Genomic DNA, 16,096 nt, shown 5'->3' with positions numbered 1-16,096 from the left:
ACACAACGACCCAGGGCCCGGGGACAGGGGTTGTAAGTGATTCTCTGGGGGCATATATGCTTCTTATGGAAGGGATGCTCGTAAAAAATTCGGAGACGGCTCATTTGATTGGACATTGGAAGTTCTCGTTCACTTTTTAAGAGTCAAAAGAAATCGCAGGGTAACTAGCCCCCTCCCCTCTCCACGCCATATTTTCCTCATACCCATCCGATAAGAACTTTGAGAGAGCCATTTTTTCAAAATGGTTCAAAAATCGTATAACGAAAACTCCGGGGTCGACACAATCCTTCAGGGCCCGGGGTATTCGTTGTAAGTTAAATCCGGGGGCATATAGGCATATATAACTGTTATGGAAGGGAAGCTCGTATAAATTCCAGAGAGGGCCATTTGATTGGAAATTGAAAGTTCCGGTTCAGTTTTTAAGAGTCAAAAGAGATCAGAGGGCTTCTCTCACTGTAAAAATTTAAAACCTACTGCGTCATTGGCACTTTTCTGAAAACTATATGTATCTTGAACAGTCTTGGAAATTATAAACAAGATCAAATTGAATATTTGATATATAATGATATTAATTGTTGAAAGATCCGTCAGTTCAAAATTTTATTCCACTGTAATTTAATTTTATTTCCAATGCTGTAAGAACTGGAAAAGAAAATATTTGCAATATAATTCGCTTTCAGTAAAGCGCCAATGACGCAATAGGCTTTCAGTTTTTTCAGCTAAGAAAGGGGACAGTATCCAAACTCTTGTTTGTAGTGAAACTATATTTGTCTTGAACAATTAAGAAGTATCTAATTAATTAAACTGAATATTTGATGTACAATGAAATTAATTGCTGAAAGCTCATTAGTTCGAAATTTTACTGTAATTTTATTGTTTATTTTCAATATTAAGTACAAAAGAATTTTTTTTAATAAAATTCGTTTTCAGTAAAGCGCCAATGACGCAGTAGGTTTTACACTTTTACAGTGTGAGAAGGGGGTGATACCCAAACTATTGTTTGTAGTAATTTTTGTTCGTTTCAAGCTTGATTTGCACATTCAAATGAAATTTCACTCGTTTTAAGATTCGTTTATTGATTTACATTAATGCCTATTGCATCTTTGTTTGCATTGGTTGTTTATATAATTTCCGTTCGTTTTCAGTTTAATTTATTCTTCAATAGCAAAATAATTTTTTTTTCGTTTGAAGCTTGTTTTGCATATTTAATTTAACCATTACTCGCTTTAAGAATTATTTATTAATTTATATAATTAGTTGTTGTATAATTTTGCTATAATTGTTTATTTAATTACTGTACCTTTTGGCTTTCATCTATTCTTTAATAAGAATTTCTGGTATTATAATCAGCAGTATTTGAATCTGCTGATTTTAAGTTTAAAATGACCTTACTTTTCTTTGGAAAACTTCTTTTTCAGAACGTTTTTTTTTTTAGTTAATCACTGATAAAGATAATATATTGCTCACTTGTAAAGAGAGTATATGTATAAATATATATATACATATATATATAATATATATGTATAATGTATATATATATATATATATATATATATATATATATATATATATATATATATATATATATATATATATATATATATATATATATATATATATATATATATATATATATATATATATATATTAATTATCTTAATTATATATATTAATTACAATATTAATTATATTAATTTTATATATATATATATATATATATATATATATATATATATATATATATATATATATATATATATATATATATATATATATATATATATATATATATATATATATATATATATATATATATATAATTATTGTAATTAATATATATAATTAAGATAATTAATATATATATATTTATTTTCAAGGAATGGTGATGAAGATATGGGGTGGGATACCTAAAAATTAGAAGGGGGTAACCACAGTCCATGACAAATTATAGTTATATTGTGATCCAAGACTCTAAAGAACGTAAATGACCAAATAAACGTAACAAACATGATTTTTGGGGGGTTTCCAGCGAGTTAAATGCCTAGCCCAAAAGTAGCGAGATTGGATACATTATAGCCCAAAAACCCGCCTCGCGGGTTTTTAGTGTAATAGACCGTAGTCGTTTTTGAAGCGCCACTGTCGGAGAGAAAAAGAACTACTCGTGGTAGCCATGTTGGTGGTAAAAATCGCTCATCTGTAAGAGGAATAAAGATGAAAATAAAAACAAAAGTCTACTTTTTGTGGTCTTTTTCGAGTCTCATCAATGGGAGGACCATACTGTTGTGTTCCCTTGTGCAAAGAATCTTGGAAAAAATACCGAGACCTAAAACTACCTGACAGAGTAAGTAAAAACAGTTTCTTTTAGCCTTTAGCCCTAACAGAGCATTTTCAGCGCCTACTCCTGGGGAAGTATTTGGGGAGTTATAGGTTATAAAAAGCCTGATTTACTTTTACATAATTCAAACTAAGAAGTATCCTAGACTGTAATTTAACCGTGGGTTGTTCCTACTAGTGGTTAAAAGGGCTATCTACATGGTATTGCCTGATAAGTTTGTTTAGGCCTATTGCTATGCAGACAATGCACCTCCCTCCTAATGGTTCTGATATAGTCATGGACTATATAGGCCATTTTTTATTGTTCCTTTGCTAATACAGGTTTGCTGGACCCATAAAAATCACTGTAGGCTGTAAGGGATTTCAAAGAAGTTAATGAATAAGTATTTTTTTAAATGTGTTTAACCTTGGGCTGGTAAAACTAGTAGTTAAAAGGGCTATCTTTGTGGTATTGCCTGATAAGCTTGTTTAGGCCTATGCTGTGCAGGTAATGCACCCTCTCCTAGTGGTTCCAAATATGGTCCTGGACTATAGATGAACTTCAAAGGAATTGTTGAATAAATATTATTTAAGACGTAGATAAATCTGAAGAAAACTATGGTAATGTAATCAATAAAGTGTATTACACTTTATAAAGGAAGACTCTCATGGTCTTATTGTTTTCTTTTTGTAGGCATACACATTATATATCTGATAGATAATCAGAGGTAAATTTTCAGCAGTTCATATTATTGACTTACAAATAAAGTAAACATACTACTTGATGCCCTTTTTATGCTCTTAAAAAATATAATGATCATTTTTGTCAAAATGAATCTTACCCCCATCCCTAGGCTATATATACCAATGCCGGTTATTTTTGGGCAAATTAGAGGAAGGGGGGGGGGTATATTTTAAAATTACATATCATTTGTATCAGAAAAAAACTTGACCCCCACGGCCCTAGTGTGCAAATATATACCGTGAATTAGCCTATATCTAGGTGGGGGTAAAATTCATTTATGAAAAAAATTATTGTTATATTTGGAAAGAGCATAAAAAAGGCATCATGTAGTATGTTTACTTTATATGTAAGTCAATGATATGAACTGTCAAAAATTTACCCAATCAGAATTAGAGGGGTATTTTCTGGGTGACAACTATCATGCTGAGAAAGTATAACTTCAGGAATCTAAAAGTTCCAGTTGTATTGACATGTTTTAGGATTTAGTTGTAATAGCACTTTTTCTTATATTTAGAAACAGTAACAAAGGGGAATAATTAATAAATTTCTTTTTTTATACATGGTCCCATTAGTATCTTAGCTACAGCATTTGATAAAATTCAACCTAAGCAACTTGTGTCAATCTTGGAACAGGGATATGTTAGGACAGTGAAACTATCAGTGGTGGGTCTATAGGCCCAATTTTGTACTGAGCCGTTGTTTTGACGCTCCTACCTCCACTCCTCCCTCTCGAGGGCCCTGACCTTTCATTTTGAGTGAAACCTTGCAAAATAGATCTTCTGCTTAAATGAATTACAACAACAAAATTTTCAGCTTCACAACTTTGCTCAATCCCAAGTATTAAGGTTTTAAAGATACACAAATACATTTCCTATATTAAAAAAAACCCATTGATATGGCTTAAAATTCTACTCAAATAACAGGAATTGTATTTTCAGAACTAAAGCCAGAGAAAAAGAAACCAATAACTGAAAATTAAGGTAAATACTTGTTTTATCAAATTTCAATAGGTTGTACCTGTTATGTAGGCAAATTTTAGGACCCTTTGGTAGGAGAAGGAGTGGGAGTAGGTAATTCAAAAAAAAATAACACGACAAAAAATATACAGTAGATACTTCAGTCTTTTTGGTAAAATTATAATTTAGCTACTTTTGGCTATCTTGGTTAGGGGTTAGGTTAGCAAAAAGAAACTTTCTGGGATGGGTCTACTGTCTTAATTGTGTCGTGGTATGTTATTATGAAGTACCTACCTCCACTCCTTCTTCTAGAGGGTCCTGACCTTTGATGACCTTTAAAAATCTGTGTTATAAAAGTGAAACCTTGCAAAATAGATCTTTTGCCTAAATGAATTACTAAAAATATTTTGTTATCTTCACAGATGTGATCAATCAAAATTTATAATGTCTTAATGTAATTAAAATACACTTCATAAATATTGAACAAAAACCCAAGGCTTAAAATTATTATCAAATAACAAAAATATCATATTAATAAATAAATACATAGAAAAATAAAATGATAACTAAATAAATAGTTAAAATGTTTAATTGTCTAAAGTTCAATAAGCATAGACCTGTCCGGTAGGCAAATTTCAGGACCCTCTAGAGAGAGAAGGAGTAAAGGTAGGTACTCCAAAATACCATCCTGGGACTTGCTTCAGCCTGTTGATCCATCCTTCAGAATTTCATTTTCCGAATCTAACTCCTTTCCAAGATAGCCAAAAGTAGCTAAAGTATAATTTTATTCCAGCAATTTATTAGTGGAGGGGGGCAAACAGTCCATATTCATGGGCTATATTGTATTTCATTTTGTCTAATTTATTGGAAAAAACTATAGTAATGTAGGTTAATCATTAAAGTGTATTGTACTTTATAAAGGAAGGATGTTATGGTCTTAGTGTTTTCTTTTTTCCCCTGCCATCCTCAAACAACACCACTGGTTTTTATCCGAAAGAAAAATTCTAGTTTAACTGCTTGTTGCTGTCTTGGAAAGTGGTTAGGTAAATGAAACCTTCAGTAATGAATCCAAGACCAAAAACACAATCTAAAAAGGTATTACTAAGCTTCCATTTTAACCCTCTTCTGATTTACAATTCTTAGAAATTTGCCTACTTGGCAGGTTATACCTATTGAAATTTTGACAAAACAGCATATTAACTTAATTTTCAGTCATCAGTTTCTTTTTCTGTGGTTTTAATTCTGAAAATGCAATTCCTATTATTTGAGTAGAATATTAAGCCATATAAATGGGTTTTTTCTAATTTTAGGAAATATATTTGCAGATCTTTGAAACCTCATGAATTTGGGTTGAGTAAAGTTGTGAAGGTGAAAATAATTTTCTTGTACTTAATGACCGCAGATTTATTTTACTATTTCTCGTAGTCTGATCAAAAATACTGTGAAATGTCATAAAAGGTCAATGCTTTCGAGATTTTTAAGGAGTGGAGGTTGGAACTTCACAAGAATTTCATATGACGTACTATAGTCTAACTGTTACTGAGGTCCAATGTGGTGGTGTTGAAATCTCAAATGGTGTAGACCGTAGACCTGTCAAGCAGGCAAATTTCTAAGACTTAGAAATCATAAGATCGTTAATGTGGAAGCTTGGTAATACCTTTCCAAAGTATGGTTTTGGCCCTGGATTCATAACTGAAAGTTTCATTTTCCTAACCTAACCCCTTTTCAAGATAGCAAAAAGTGTAAACAATTTACTTACATTTCTGTCAGTTAGCAGTGTAAAACCTCTTAAGAAAACTGAAAGATAAATTCTCCCCTTGAATGTTACTGAAAATGAATGGAAGCTTTAGACTTAAGGAACACAGGTAGATTAGCCTCAACCCTATAATGAAAATCATTAACAATTCTAATACAAATTTCATGTCGTTTATAATAAAGAAAATAATGTTTAAATTTAACAGAAATAATTAACTCCTGTTTTTTTGTGGGGGTGGGGGCCCAAGAGGGAAATATATCCATATATTACAGGGGAATGGTTTACATAATTTTTTTTTATCCACATTTTTGGGGTGGGGCTTCCCCCCCCCCCCCAAAAACACCCCGGATTATGTATTTACTTTTTGATTTTCAGAATGGAATGATTCAGAGCTACTTGTTTTGCTTCACATCTCTATTTAACTTTGATAGTAACTTCACTTTGAACCTTTATCCTTTTTATCATTTCACTCTGTGATAAAAGAATACCACATCACTGTATCACAGTATCACTCTGTGATAAGATAAAAGAGTACCACAATTGAGTGTTTGATTCACTCATCTATCTAATTGAATGCTGATGGGTTCTGATGAAGTTGTGTTACCTTTATCTTACAATATTACTTATAAATCAAAAGAGGAGAATTTGAAAGTATCTTTTTCTTCTTTACATTAGTTACCTATATTTACACTTCAGAGAAAATTAAGATCAATCATGATCTGTGAATTGCTCTAAAAAATTGCTCTAAAAATTGCTCTATTTTTTCTAAAAAAGTTCTTTCATGTTCTTTGAATATTTTGGTCAAACATGTGATTTGGTTTTGAAAAATTATGGTTTTAGTATCTAAATCAAAAAAGAAAACCAAAGGGACGTGTTTGTACCACTCCCAAATTTTCTTGAATTGGCTGTGCTGTAATTTTCTAATTTTATGAAGCTTTTCTTATCTACCTACCCAACCTCCTGTGCTTTATTGAGATTATATTCTTTGGTGTCGATCATACTATTTTGACGACCACTGGATGGCGAAGATTGCTAATGAATTGTCCTGTCAGTGCCACAGATCTTAAAAGTCTATATTACAAAAAACACGAAAATCCACAGGAGCAAGTGACCAAGGACAGACATTAGGGGGGAATTTGGCCAGTCTTGCCCCCCCCCCCTCGTTTCACCCCGGCCTTCACCGCTTTTCCGGCGCTTGAAATCTCTCCAAATTTGTCCCGTGTAGACTCACCCGACAGTCCCCGTCAAATCCCTGTCCGCAAAATCCCCTTTCAACAGAATGAAAAAAATTATATTTCTGAAAAACCCAGAGGTATCCATACTTTTTACCCTTCACCCTTTTGGTTGTCACTGAACTTGCATGGTCGGTGAGCAGAGCAAGAACACTACTACAGTCAAGAGTCAATGATTAGAATTTTCACAATTCTTAGGGGCTATCACTGCCTACCCTTCAATTCGGAATATGTTCCAGGTCAAAAATTAGTTGTCCTCACACTAAAGAGGATTCAAGCTTGCAGTTCTATTTTTAATTAACTGATTAGGGACGCAAAGGCTACTTGAGAGATTTTGGGAAGTGATAATCCCTGAGGATTGTCGAAAATCTGACCGCTCATCAGCCCTTGTTACAACTATCATTCTAATAGTGGAATTATATTTCAGGTTTCCTTTCACAAGCTTCCAAGTGATAAGGATCTGAGAAAGGAGTGGCTTGTGAAGATTCGAAGAGATGAAGGTCCCTTGTTCCAAATCTCAGATGCCTACACTAGAGTATGTTCTAGACATTTCAACACTGAGGACTTCTATGCTGGTTTTGCATCTGGAAGAAGAGAACTCAAACCAGGATCTATCCCAAGTATTTTTCCTTGGACAAATGAATCATTGTTCAGGCGAAAAGCTCGTAAAGAAAGACAAGTTAGTGAGAAACATCACAAAGACCGGAAAAAACTCAGTGCTGAGATTACTCAAGTTGAAGATGTGTCTGCAAGTGGGCTACTGCACACTATAACAAGCGAGGAACTTTTTGGAAGTGGTGAAGGCAAGGAACCTTGTGAAATTGGTGAAATAACTAGCTCAGGGAATGTTAGCAGTACCAGTGATAATGTGACTGTCAGTTTATTATCAAGAGTTAGAGAACTAGAAGCAAAGGCAAGGTATATGCAAATTGCACTGCAAGATAAAAAGAAAGAGATGGAAAAACTGCAGCACATTAATATGGACATAAAAAGGAAACTCGATGACTCTGGTCAAGCTTTGAAAGATGGTACATTTACTTATGCTAACGTGAAAAAGTATAACAAACTACTGCAGGTCTATACTGGGTTCACCTGTTCATCTGACTTTGAGTCTTTTTTTGAATTCAACAACTGTGGTGAAAATGGTGAAAATGTGAGACTCACTGAAGCTCATGTGAGAGATCCCAAAGGTTCAGCCAAGAGACGCAACAGAAAGCTCTCTGGACGTGATCAGTTGCTTCTTGTCCTTTGCAGGCTAAAAGTGGGATTATACGAACAAGACCTGGCATTCCGTTTTTCAATTAGTCAGGGGACCATTAGCAAAATCCTTGTGAGCTGGATCAATTTCTTATATATACAGTTGGGAAGACTTGTTCTCTGGCCGTCAAGACAATATGTCGACAGAAATATGCCAGATGACTTTAAAGCTGAATATCCCACAACTCGTGTTGTGATCGACGCAACTGAAATTCAGTGTCAAGTTCCTTTGTCATTCCTAAATAAAACTGTGTCTTATTCGTCATACAAAAGTCGGCAGACTAAAAAAGGTCTCATTGGCATTGCCCCAAACGGCATTGTGACGTTTGTATCTGAGTTGTACGACGGGTCCATCTCTGATGTAGAACTTGCCAAAAGATGTGGAATCCTGAAGATGCCATATGATGATGGTGATAGTATAATGGCTGATACGGGTTTCCGCATACAGACTGACTTGCCTTCTTGCGTAAGCCTAAATATTCCCCCGTTTCTTCAAAATGATGGGCAATTTGCAGCTTCTGATGTGATTGAAACACAGAAGATTGCCCGCCTCAGAATACATGTTGAGAGACTCATAATGCGAATTAAGTGCTATGGGATCTTAAGAGAAACAATCCCAGTTAACCTTGTCCCAGTTCTGAATCAGATGTGGACTGTTTGTGTCATAATGACAGTCCTTATGAACCCCATCATCAGCTCTTCAGGTGAATAAGAGATACCAAGTGAAGAATAATTATTTTTTTCCTTTGAGTCTACTTTTATTTGAAGCATATGCCGATCCCATGCTTAAGTATATTGAAGGGTAAATAAAAGGAATTGAAATAGAGGATACACAAATAAAAGTTCTAAGTTTTTTTTTATTATCTAATATTATTTACAGAAACATAAGATTTTTTAAAAGCAACTAATAAAACCAAATATTATTGTAAAATTATTTGAAAAAAAACTACGTTTTCTAAAGATTTAAAGAGGCTGAGTCACAAGTTCGAACCTTAAAACGTACAGGGATTAGAGGTGCAGTTGGGGGCTGCCGCCCCCAAACCCCCGCTTCCGTATATGAAAGGGGCTGTGCTCTCCTCAACGCCTCGCTCTTTACGCTAAAGTTTGACTTTCTCACAACTCTTTTTTAAACAATAAAAAATTTAGAGTAAAGAGCGAGGCGTTGAAGAGAGTACAGCCCATTTCATATACGGAAACACGGGTTTGGGGGGTGGCAGCCCCTCAACTGCACGTCCTAATCCCTGCACGTGTTACGGTTCGAACTTGTGACTCAGCCTCTTTAAATCTTTAGAAAACGTAGTTTTTTTCAAATAATTTCTGCACGTTTTGTACATTTTATTAATTATTATTGATTTACTAAGTTTTAGCTTATTTTGACAGTTTTTAAAGATGGGGGGCTCCGCCCTCAAAAACCCTCCTTTTTTGAAAATTATTGTGTTAAGTCTTTTAATTACTGAATACTCAAATAAAATGATCAGTAAGATTCTCTTTTTTAAAATTTTATTCAAGCATGTGTGGATACGGCCTGTTATCAAATCAGTGGAGACTTACCTGTAACCTGAAGGCCGACTTTGATATTCTTCTGGAGACGCCTGTTGAGCCGAAGGATTTAATAGATTGGATTTAAAAAAGAAACTGAGTTTTTTTTTAAAACTTTAAATTCAGTATATAAAAAATTTCTCTCACAGGGAATCCAAACCAGATCTACCGCCTGACAGTCAGGAACAGCAACCATTGTACGACAGAGACACTAGTGAGCTTGTTTTAGTCTCTCGTATATATTTTTGACGCAAGCACATCCACAAACCACTTGATATTTGGTTTTTGAAAAATAGGGAAAGAAGGATTGGATTGAGCTGAAATTTTGAGTATAATCTCCCAGGCCCCAGCAAAGCTTATTCTCTAAATTTCAACCCGATCGGACAACGTTAAAGGGGGGGTGTGGTGGTAAAAATTAACATGGGCTCTTATAGGAAAACGAGGTTTTTCGTAAATATAATTCGGGGGATAATTCTTTCGGTCTGAAAATATCAAAAGGCCCTAACAGGTCAAATTCCGGTTTGAATGAGTCCTCATTCACCCGGATCCGGTGCCAGCTGTGGCTTGTAGGCGTGGCTGATAAAAAAAAAAGAGAAATGAACTCTAAATGGCTATATTTGTTTTTTGGAAAACAGAGAAGGAGTAATCGGATTGAGCTGAAATTTCGAGGATAAGCTCCCGGGCCCTAGGAATGCTTAACCTCTAAATTTCAGCCCAATCGGACAACGTTAATGGGGGGCTGTGGTTGGAGGGTCGAAACGTCCGGCCCACTTTTACCCATAAAGATAAAATCTGGAGGGGGTGAAATTTTGCACGTTTCTGAGTTGGAGCTTGGGCTAAAAAAAGCGATCACTGCTGTCTCTCTGCGACCGCTAGGACCGGAAATCGCTTAACATTGTGGTGGGTCTCCACTTTAGAGGCACTAGTGTGCCTCATTAATTTTCAAGGTAGAAATAAATAAAGCAAAATCTGAGAGTTCAAGCCTCAGAGATGAGGATAGAGATTTTGTGCATGGTGTACCAACCAAAGAAGAAACCAAAGTACTTGGAACAGTTTTCAACAACAGTTGGAAGAAAACGTAGAAATTAAATTGGAATGAAATTAGAAGCATTGTAAAAAAGGCAATTTCTTATGGAAACAACTGAAGTCTAACTATACACCAGAAGGCTCCGTATGTAATTATTGCTGTATGCCCTATAATATGGTATTCTGCAACAGTTTCTCTACCAAATAAAACAACATTAAATGAAATAACAAGAATAATTTATACATTTGTATGGAAAATAAAGGACACAGCCAAATTAAATAAAACTGATTTGACTAGTCTCCGAATTTTTTATTAAAGACATATTTTATTTATGTTTTTTTTATATATATATATAGGTTAAAAAAAGAATGATTATATTCTCAGGACCTCATAATCACATAAATCACCGTAATTCTGAATCACAAAAATCAAAGGAACTCAAAATACATTACTTTGACATTTCCGAAGTGTTGCTTCTGCAACATGGATCGTTACTGAAACTTGAGCATCAACCAATCAGCGTCGCGAAACTCAACTCAAACGTGTTTGCAAAGAATTTTTTTTCAGTAACTGGTGCCTGTGAGGTGTTCTCTTTTGTGGTTTCTGGATACGTCGAAAAGGTTTATCACATTAATCAAAGGACCTCAAATTACAGCAGCTCAGACAAGTATTCCAGATAATGTTAGAAATAGAAATCAGTCAGAGTTTTGACTTCATTTTCCCAAAAAACATTATCAAAAGGTATCCTTTGTATTATTATAACATTTCTTGTCCATAATACAAAGTCAAACCACGATAGTCCAGTAATGCCAAGTTGCCCTTGGATCTGATAATAATAGTGGTGGTCTTTTCTCAAGCATGTGAGGCATGGGCATTCAGCTAAAAACTGTTCCTCAGTTTTGTCTCGAAGACTATATGGGCACTTGACTTCAATATTGCCATGTGGGTCTCTTTCGCATGGGTCAAACACACGTCTATCAGGAGACGTGGCAAGCCAGTACTCAGCTGGTATCACAATCCCACAGTCCATAACCACAACGTCCCTTCCTCTTTTTTTCATAGTTTTTTTGTAAATTCGAACAGCAGTTGCTTCATGCGTCCTGCCCCACTTTACAGCTGGGTTTCTATCCAAATTTCGATCTGCAAAGTTTGACGAAACTTTTTGCTCCAAGGAGTGACCCTTTTCACAACCAAACCGAATTTGCTGGAGGTAAGTCGAAACTTACGTGCACGGAACCACGTTTTACTTTCAGCCTGTCTGCGAGAATTTTTTTCAATTTCTTTGTCTTCTGATGCTGATACTCTTAAGGAGTCTATCACTTGCTGCTGCTTTGGATCAGTATTTGTCAACATGTAACTTCCTGTACGTTCATACACAGGAAAATCAGGAAACTCAGCAGCCTTGAACAATGCACTGGTTACAACACTGAGATTGGTTATAATACTACAAGTAGGATCATCTATTTGTAAATGGTTGGTCAATGTTGACAGCACTGGGCATTCAAATAATCTATTCTGAACAAGCTTGGCCTGGGAATATTCTCCTCTTTTGATGCCATCTTTCAAAATATCTTCAAGAAAATACTTTTTTACAGGTATACTTAACACAAAAATAAACGTTTTAGCATGCCTGGGACTTCAATATGAAAGTGCTTGCATCAATCTGGCAATGAGAAAGCCAGCAGCGTAGCCAGGATTTCGTTTTGGGGGGGTGTCAGTCTACATAATATAGTAGTCAAGAAAGCAAAAATTGGCATTAATTGTAGTGACGGATCCGGGATTTACTATGAAAGGAGGGGGGGGGGGATAATTAAAAATTAAGTCATTGGCTCGAGAAAATTAAATTAGAGGCCTGGTCAAACAAAATCATTTGGACCTGAGGAAGGGGTGACGAAAATGTGCGGAATAAGTCAAATCTGTGCAGAAAATTTTGAGGTTTGAAGTGGTAAATATATCTATTTTGGGCGAGAAGATGGTTTGAAAGCAGTGCTTTCTGCCGCAAAGCAGCGGAAATTTTAGAACCATGTATAACTAAAAAGTGTACTATTCCATATATTTACTTCTTTTACACCTATCTTAGAGGATTAAATTATCTTAAAACTAGTGTTGTGCTAAGAGTATAAGTTTTAAGAAAATTTCTAGTAAGAAATGTCATTTTCTATTTTTTTTTTATGCTAATAATGAAGTTGGTGAATAGTCAATGATAGAAAAGTATTTTCTGGCATGGAGCAATACAGTTTTGGATTTACCACTAAAGCGTGCATTTTTTTTTTATGAACAATTAATTACTCTTTGGCTCCTTAATGCCTCCAGCCTACAGGACCTAATCTTCTGTGCCAACTATACTATTTTGATGACCATTGGATGGTGAAGATTGATTATGAATTGTCCTGTCAGAGACAACGATCTTAGTTTTTCTGTTGACCATGCATTTTCAAGTCTCTATTACAACACCAATAAAATAAAAATTCATCTGGTGCCATGTACCAACCCATCCTTAGTTACGCGCCTGATGATAATTTCCATGCTGTTTAACAAGTCTGGAATCAGCAATTTAAGGCATAACAAGAACGCCGTTGCCCCCTTTGGTCTGGGAAAATTTCCAATTTTTTTTCATTTATTTCAAAATTTACAATATTTCAGAGGGTGGGTGATAACCCTTATCCCCCCCCCCCAATCTCCGATCCTGACCGCTGCCCACATGAAAGCCATGTAAAAACTTAGGTAAACTTGTACGACAACACCTTTTGCTTTATTGGAACGTGCTATCTGTTGTCTTATTCCTTGGCATGTGTCCTGGTAGTCCTGAAGCAAAACTTCTGAGATGCAAGTCAAAACAGCAACTCACAGCATGCTTCACCCATGGAACAGTTCAGCTACTGCATTCCCCAGTTCAAAGCCCAGAAAGCTGCCTAAAGGAAGAGCAGAGAAATGCAAAGAAAAATGGTTTTCTCATCATCGAAATATTCACATGAGAGCCATCTCAGGATCCCACGTCCAGGTACAGCTTACATTTGAATATATAATTTTTAAACATAAGTTATTGTTTCTGAGAGTAAAATAAAATTGCTTTAGTGAATCATATTTACCTTAATAAAAAAACATTAACAAAAATAAACAAAGATTATGTAACAGAAACTCTGTCCTATCTGAAAATGCAGATACAGCCGGGCTAAGGGAAGAACTAAGTTGCACAACTCGCAATCTCAGACTGAGACACTCATCTTTACTGACCCGCGGGTCATATAGCTGCACTATTTTTGGAGTTGACAGTCCTCCGTCCCGAACTTGGCGAATGTCAATGTTCATCACCTTTGGTGGCTCAAGATCCCACTTTCTCATGTAATTCCACTGTTGAGTCATCTCGGTGCGGCTCAGGGAGGCAGGTATTTGTTTGTACTTCAGACTCTGCATCAAACTGATAATTTTCAAGAGTGACACCAGGTGATTGCAAAAAACACTTCCAGCAACGCATGAACAAGCACTGTTGATAATCTGACTGTCACATGAAAGATAGACTTTGATTGAATGTGGCCTGTCCCTCTTTTTAAAACTGCGATAGCAACTCCCTTTTATCACTAACCCTTTATTTCCAAAAAGTCCTTCCACTTCTAAAATATGCATGGTTTCCAGGTCAATATATTGCTCCACCAAAAAGCTGTAGCCTCTCTTGACTTGCCGGCTGGCTGAATTTGTAGCTTTGTAATAATCTTCAATAAAATTGTCTGAGATAAGTGGGACAATATCAAGATTTCTGCACCACTGGCCCTAAAAAATATGAGAAAATTAGAGTTGACAAATTTTGTACTGATTTGTTCTTCAAATAGACATAGGCCTAGGCCTAACCAGTTAAACTGAGGAGATTTGAGTATGGTTTTTGGGTATGAAATGACTTTATAAGGTTCTGAGTGTGTTGGAAGAGTAAAACTACTATGGGCTCCTTTAAATCAGTTGTTGAGGGGGGGGGACCCCCCGCTCCAGACTAATAAAAAAAATTCACAGGGAGGGGCCGGGGAGGTCTCATAGGGGTAAATGTCCGGGGGCCCAGGCCCCTGGCCCCCCCCTACCCATGACACTCAGGTAAATTATGTTTTTGGGTCATCTGTGTTAATTTTTTTTAACAGACCTAAAGCCCACTTTTTTTTTGTGTTCTGAGATCAGGCCCCGGAGGCCAGAGTGCTAAAAATACACATTTATACTCTTGTGTTTGGTGTAGCCTGAGGAAAAGTTAGAAAAAATGCAGCTTTCCTGCTGCTGAAGGAAAAGTAAGAGAAAAACAGATTAGGATCAAGGTCCATTTTCAGGAGAGGAAGAGGACTATTACCATGTGCTGAATTACTGGGAATGGACTTAAATCTCCCTGATAGCTGACCAAAACCAGGGCCAGAACTAGGGGGGCAAAGGGGGCAGCTGCCCTGGGCACTGAGTTGTGGGGGCGCCAAAAGTGTCCCCTGTAACCCTCCAAAGGTAATATATGTGTCCAAAAAACATATTTTGATTCTGTTCTAGGGACAGAAACTGAGGGAAGGGGATCCTGAGCTCCTCAAAACCTCAACTGGCACCCTTCTGAGCTCGGTCAACTCATAAATTCTCAGTCACAACACAAACATAACTGAAATTTTCATTAATATGTGCTCGCTCTGCAAAACTCACTTGTACTTTTCATTGGATCCAATATGTTCATGGAACAAAAATCAATTCTTGTAATCGATTAATCAAATTTAATTTCACATTGAATTCATTAAATAAAATTAACTCAATTAATTGAATAATTAATTTGAATTCAGTTTCAAAATCAATTCTGAATAGCTTATATTCTATAAGTAAATCATTTTTTTGTATTCATATATTCAAAATCTAGTTAATGGTAATAGCAAGGCCCAGGGACATAGTCAGGGGCATCACCAAGGAGGGGGGCATAATATTTATTTTAAAATTATGTGCTGTCCTACAAAGAAATCTGAGATGCAAATGAAAAAGAAAACACGTTTTAGTAGGAAGTTTGAAAATTTTCCAGCACTTTGCACCAGAAAATACCATTTCAGACCATCCAATTATTTTATCTGCTGGCAAATAAGCAAGGAAACAAACTGACAATATCCTTGAACTAAATTTATAAAATTTAATCCTTTGCGGCAAACTATTAGTTAATGATTATTATATTTCGATTCAGCATTAAATTCTAAATGGAGATGTAGGTCTATTTCTTAGCTATCTCAATATTCCATGAATTGAAAAATTTACCAAAATGTTACCACATGATGCCTGTGT

At 35.6% G+C, this 16,096-nt stretch overlaps 1 protein-coding gene across 1 annotated transcript; it reads left to right on the top strand.

The window, feature by feature from the left end:
* The first annotated feature begins 2,190 nt into the window (after nucleotides 1-2,190).
* Nucleotides 2,191-9,110, top strand: LOC148953055 (uncharacterized). The gene is made up of 2 exons (XM_089087511.1): nucleotides 2,191-2,341; nucleotides 7,430-9,110. The coding sequence occupies exons 1-2, from the start codon at nucleotides 2,264-2,266 to the stop codon at nucleotides 8,969-8,971; spliced, it is 1,620 nt and encodes a 539-aa protein (XP_088943637.1). The 5' UTR covers nucleotides 2,191-2,263; the 3' UTR covers nucleotides 8,972-9,110.
* The last annotated feature ends 6,986 nt before the right edge of the window (nucleotides 9,111-16,096 follow it).

Source organism: Artemia sp. Qi Xiang Cuo, chromosome 4 (assembly GCF_049724085.1).
Source record: "Artemia sp. Qi Xiang Cuo chromosome 4, ASM4972408v1, whole genome shotgun sequence".
NCBI classification, from domain to species: domain Eukaryota; kingdom Metazoa; phylum Arthropoda; class Branchiopoda; order Anostraca; family Artemiidae; genus Artemia; species Artemia sp. Qi Xiang Cuo.
The sequence above is the reverse complement of the archived record's forward strand: the minus strand, read 5'-3'. Positions and strand labels throughout refer to the sequence as shown.

What these genes read in the sequence shown, in the direction of transcription:
- LOC148953055 (XM_089087511.1), top strand. Translation starts at nt 2,264, where the DNA reads ATGGGAGGACCATACTGTTGTGTTCCCTTGTGCAAAGAATCTTGGAAA. An exon ending in ACCTAAAACTACCTGACAGA is followed by an intron (nt 2,342 to 7,429) that starts GTAAGTAAAAAC and finishes ATTATATTTCAG; the next exon opens with GTTTCCTTTCACAAGCTTCC.